This window comes from Arachis duranensis, chromosome 3 (assembly GCF_000817695.3).
Source record: "Arachis duranensis cultivar V14167 chromosome 3, aradu.V14167.gnm2.J7QH, whole genome shotgun sequence".
Lineage (NCBI taxonomy): Eukaryota > Viridiplantae > Streptophyta > Magnoliopsida > Fabales > Fabaceae > Arachis > Arachis duranensis.
This window is the reverse complement of record NC_029774.3, coordinates 13,110,056-13,116,161: the sequence shown is the minus strand read 5'-3', so window position 1 is coordinate 13,116,161 and position 6,106 is coordinate 13,110,056. Positions and strand designations below refer to the sequence as shown.

The window sequence follows — 6,106 nt, the reverse complement described above, 5'->3', positions numbered from 1 at the left end:
TTAATTTGGTCTTATGTACATATAGTTGACTAATTTAATAGTATGTTAAAAGGCTTACTTGATAATTTGAAAATCTACATAGTACAAATGATATTTTATTAGAGCGAAACCATGAACGCATCAATGTATAATTGTATATTCCATGTTTACTCTCCAAATAAAATTTTACATTCTCAAAATCTTTGGAACTCGGGACAAGAAATTCTATGAAAATTCGAGGAAAACAGCTACCATCTAATTTAAGAAATGACAACGATTTTCATTTTATATTTGTTTTTAATTTTTTTAAAAGTGTCTTTTCAATTAATTCAATGACTATTAATCACTATGTCCAACCCAACCACATTATGATCAAATAGAATTTATCTTAGTCAAAGAAACACATATTTTACGCATTAACTAACTACAAGAAAACCACAACCATTTTATGATTATTCCTAAGCCAAACTTCACAACAGATGCATCCACTCATATCAGGAAACACCCCACAAGAGTAACAAGTATCATAGTCACTCACTCACAAGAATAACAACCATTTTATATTCCTTACTATAATTACTAGAGATAGTATAGCATTGTAACATAAGAAGCTGAATTCAGCTTGACAAGTACCTAGTCATCCACGACTCAAAGCGAGACCAGGCCAACTGAACTGCACCTTCATCTTGATCAGGCAACCCCATGCTCTTCCTCCTCTCAACTCCTTCCGGTGACCTGTTCATGAAAGCATGGCTGTTTCCGGGGTATATGTGTACCTCGTGTGGAACTCCAGATGCTTTCAGCTTCTCCTCCAAGGCCTTGGCAGCCTGAGTAGACACAAACAATGCAAAAACAATAAATTGAACAACTTTACCCTGTTACATCAAGTGTCCTATCCCATCTCCCCTTCCTCACATAAACTATTTTAGGTGGATGAAACAACTTCGCTGGCAATTAAATACTGGAAAATACTTGAAAATGCACTGTGCATTGGTGACAAACAGCAGAAATGATTCAACGGTTAGTTACGGAGATTTTTTTTTTTTACATTCTCTACCAATAATTTGTTTCCCTTTGTTTGGTTTGGGGGGTAAAAATGGAGTGGAAATTTTCAGGAATGAGCTCCATGAGTAATTTTACTATCAAAATCATCTATAAAAAGTTTAATGCCATTTTTACCTGGCCCAAATAAACGTGAGGTAAAACGTACATGGAATGGTCCAGTTTGACCCATAGACTTCTCAAATTTTTCTTTCAGTTGATGTTTTCAAGTGTAATATTTTACAATTAACATCTTCTCTCACGTGTTTTCTCTTGACAACATCAATTGAAAGAAAAAATAGAGAGAATCCATTTCCATAACAATTTGGTCCTTTTGGGGGAAATTTTACTCACATAAAAAGAATGTTGACCATGTAATCACTTGATGCACCAAGTGAAAATGAAAATACAGTTTACTCACGTAAAAAGAATGTTGACCATGTAATCACTTGATGCACCAAGTGAATATGAAAATACAGGATTATAATTTATTTTTGTTTCTCTTACTATTGGTCTCATTGAAAATAAGATAGAATTTTCAAACACTGGGCAAATGAATGAGAGAGAGAAAAAACTAGTGACCCTTCCACTATTATCCCTTTTTTTCCTTACTTCCCTACCAAGGTCTGAGAAAGCATACAATGATTCACTTCTCATCGGAGAAAAGTAATTTAAACAAAAGTGAAGATTGCTCTTAATGGAAACACTTGGTAGTCAAAATATGAATAATCTGAGTACCATGCAAGTGATTAAAAAGAGCAGAAATTTGTATTGTAGACACATTCTCATACCGTGACATCTGAGAAGCCAACAAAATTGTCAAGCTCTCCGAAGTGAGCCTGAATAGGAGCCTTGGCTTTTGCAGGATCTGCAAGATCAGAAGAAGGAACTCCATAGAAAGCTACAACGGCATCAACCCCTGGAACCAACACAGAGCTGGCAATTGAGAGAGCACCCCCCATACAGTATCCGGTCACACCAACCTGTTGTGGGAAAAGATAAATTCACATTCTCTTGGTCCATTATTTATTCATAATTTAAGGAAAATGATATTGAATTTTTTTTATTTGGCAGTTAACTGTTACTACTTCAATGACAACCAAATATTTTATCACTAGTTTGAATTAGCTACATAAATCAAATGACAAACGTCTTTCAAACTATCAACGAACATCTATTTCTATAAATATCAGGACAGTACAACATAAGAGGTCTTTTAAAGAAGTACTTTTATTTAAAAAAAAAGCAAATTATTTGCTTTTTCTAAAAGCTAACAATACCTTGTTTTAAAAATAAAACAGAAGCAAAAGACGTTTTTAATACTTGAAAACTCTTTTTAAAAAGCCTATCCAAATGTAAAATAAATTGTCTGTTAAAAAAAAACTTTTTTAAAAAAATAAAAAACATAAGTACCTTTCTCAAAAGTCAATCCAAACTGACCCATAATCTACACCTAATAAGATGAATCCATTATCAAGGTCACAATATGAACATTTCTTCAAATAAAAATGAAACAAAGATGATCCCCAAGGAACATATGTCTTCATTGGCTAACCATTTATGACTCATTATATTTAAATTAAAAAAAAGAACTAGAAGTAACCAACATGGAGGTATCATTAGTAAATTGCAATTTTGAGCAGCAACCAGCATTCAGTGCTACACATCCTAAGTAAAAGATTCAAACTAATTTACTTCAAATCATAAAGCTAAGGCTAATTTATGCTTTTGTAGGTTCAAGTCAACTAGGGAATGATCATAAAATTACAAAATTCAAAAACTAGTGAAGAAATCAACATATCCATCAAGGATCATCTTCACAACAAATTAACGGTAACAAACCTTGTTTGAACCATTTGCTTTAAGCCAGTTAACCGAGGCCTCTATATCCTTTACAGCGCCCTGCCAATCGAGCCCATCCATCAAATGCTGGGCTTCCGCGACATCAAGACCAACCTTTCCTCTATACAGACTGGAACAATGGAAGCAATTTCAATTTTCATCACTCATCATCAGTTATCCAATTGAAGATTATAGTATCATATAACGGATAAAGAATTCAGATCAGCAAATCTTATCTTACTCTGGAATAAGAGCTTTAAATCCAGGACCTAGCTGAGAAATCTTGACAGCATGATTCTTGATTTCAAAATCCACTCCCCACCACTCCTGAAGAACAACAATTCCAGGAGCATCTTCTTTGCCAACGACGTATGCATCAAATGTCTAATAATTGAAAACAGATACCGCATATTAGGAACCTAGAATTTGCTTAGAACAGGTGCATAGCATACACAGAGTAGTATTGCATTCGAAACCCTAGAATTTGCTTAACACAATTTACAAAGTGGATGTACACAATAAAACAAAGACTCCGAGTCCAGAACTGAAAACCTGGAAAATGAATGGGAAAGGGAGAGGGAAAGAAGACTAACGGTGTTATCCCTTTGGATGGTGATTTTGTTGAAAGAGGGAGTAGAGTGAGCCATTGAGCGAACGGAGAAGCGCGAAGAGAAGGGTGAAACCCTGCGAAATGTAGAGAACAATCTGGAACTAGATGATGCTCTCACAATACCCAGCATTCCTTCCCCACTCACTACACTCAACCACGCAACCCTACTCGCTATACTCTCTCNTTATATAAAAATAATTATATATAGATTTTAACTCTTTTTTTCAACGAAAAAACGAATGTATAAATAATTTTTAATTTAATTTTTAAATAAGTTAAGTATTAAACATAAATTTTTTTAGGTAATAAAATAAAAACTTAAGAAGACAACTAAAATATATTCTTTTTTGTATATTTATAAAAATAAGTTATGTTTGGAAGATATTAGAACCGTTAAAACGGATTAAATTTTTTGGATTAAATAGTTTAAATGAATTTATCTCTGAAAATGAGATGTTTAATAAGTTTAATTCGACCAATAAAGTTAGGGCTGTATAAACGCTCTTGTTTATTTATTTAATTTTTTTTCCGGAATTTATTTGATTTTTTTAAATAATAATAAATTCAATTTCTAGTACAAATTCAATCCAAGTATCATGATCCATCCCTCAACTACAAGTTTATCAATTCAACTAGGTATCTTTTAAAAATTATATAATATTTAATTTTTTATTATAATAATTAAAAAAATAAAATAAACACATTTAAATAAATTTAATGTCTTTTTAAAATTGAGAACACATCTAAAATACAAATTAAATAAAATTAAAAATTAAAATTTATGTTTCTATTTTATTATTTTTAATTATTAACATATTATCATTTAAATACACTTCTAAAAATATAAATTCAGTAAAAATAAAGATTTTAATTCGTCCGTGTGATTATTCGTCCGCGCCGCCGTCTTTCTCGATGCTGCCGCGTCATCCCAGCGTCGTTCTTCCACTTCGTCGTTCCTTTGCAACGCCGTCGTCCACCTCGTTTGTCCTTGGCATCACCTTCCTCCTTGCCGCTCAGTGTTTCGTTCTACTCCTCGTCGCGTTAGTCTTCATAGCGTCGCTAATCCTTCTTCGTCGGAAGTGGACCTCAGGTATTTTGGATGTGTTTAAGAAAAAGTGATTCATAGTTAACCGTATGTATATATCTGTTTAGTTATTTAATCACATTGATTTTGCATGTCATATATAACATCCTAATTTGCATTGGAAAATGATTTAGGTAGAAGAACAACTTAAAGAATCACAATCCTCAAATTGTCAACACTCTTATATCTGTAATTACGGCCACTGCAAGAGTTTAAATTTTTTTATTTATGATTTTGAATGTGTTTTAGAAATATTTTGTGTATTACTTCATAATTTTAGATGTGTTACAATTGTTTTTAATGTTTAAATTTAAATTTTAGATTTATGATTTTAGATGTGTTTCAAAAATATTTTTTGTATAAGTTAATAATTTTATATGTGTTATAATTGAAAAAGAAATTTCGACCACTATAAGAAAGAAGCGGAGAACGGGATAGAAAAATAGAAGAAAGAAGAAAATCGTGTTACAGAGATAAGGAACATAAAAGAAGGAAACAATAACTAACTATGAAGTGAGTAGGAAGTTAGAGAAATTTTAATTTTTAAAATTTAAATTAATTTTAATTATAAATGTGTACCTAAAAAATAGGAATATGTTTTAATTAAAAAATAATTAAATAATATTAAAAGTTAACCAAAATTTAAATTTTGTTGTACAAGTAGTATTTTTCTAAAGTTATAATACAACTCATCATATTACTTATTTATAATCTACTTGTCATAAAAAATAATTTTATATCAATTTTTGTCTCATAAATAATAAATAGAGACTTCAAGTTTATTCTCTTTTCTCTTAAGAGAAATTAAGTTTAATTTTTATTGTATCCACTTAATTGATTAATTAATTAAAATACTTAAAATTAATGTAATTATTATTTTTTTAATAATATTTATTAAAACTTATAAATTTAAAAATAATTTACTATTAAAAAGATATTACTATTCAAAAAAATTAATAACTTCGTAAATAATAATAATACACAATATATAATTCGAGATTAAATTAATTTATAAAATTATTTAATATAAAAAAAATATATAGTTAAATTCTATAGTTGACAATAAGCATTGTGAAATTGGCATATGTGTTCAATCAAGTTCTCTTTCAATTATTAACGCTGCTGCTTATTCTAAAGTTGGACATTTCTTTGGAGTAGTATTGTGCAAAATCTTCCTCTCCCAGTTGAGGTTATGATAACTCATTTTCGACATTATCATACTCTACGAGTCCGTTTGAAAAATAGCAAAAGCTAGTTTTTTTTTTTTTTTTTTACTTTTGGATTATAAAAAATTATATTACGCGTGTTTGGTACCATTATTGAGAAACGCTTTTAACTTCCCAAATAAGTTAATTAAAAGCTTTAGAAAAAGTAAAAAAAAAATATGACTTCTTCCTTCTTATAAGTTATTTTATCATGCCCATTAAAAAAAATTTGACTTCAAAATAAAAGAGATCATTGTGCTACTTTCATTCTTGGCTTTGTAAAAATAGTTTTCTATTTTTGCTAGAAATATTGGTCCTCTACCAATATTTTCATGCAATATTCAT

At 30.2% G+C, this 6,106-nt stretch overlaps 1 protein-coding gene across 1 annotated transcript; it reads right to left on the bottom strand.

Annotated features, from left to right (window-relative positions):
* Positions 1-400: 400 nt before the first annotated feature.
* Positions 401-3,645, bottom strand: LOC107477707 (uncharacterized). Its single transcript, XM_016097764.3, has 5 exons — positions 3,456-3,645; positions 3,104-3,246; positions 2,863-2,992; positions 1,812-2,003; positions 401-806 (listed from the first exon to the last, which is right to left on the bottom strand). The coding sequence occupies exons 1-5, from the start codon at positions 3,600-3,602 to the stop codon at positions 597-599; spliced, it is 822 nt and encodes a 273-aa protein (XP_015953250.1). The 5' UTR covers positions 3,603-3,645; the 3' UTR covers positions 401-596.
* Between the last annotated feature and the right edge of the window lie 2,461 nt (positions 3,646-6,106).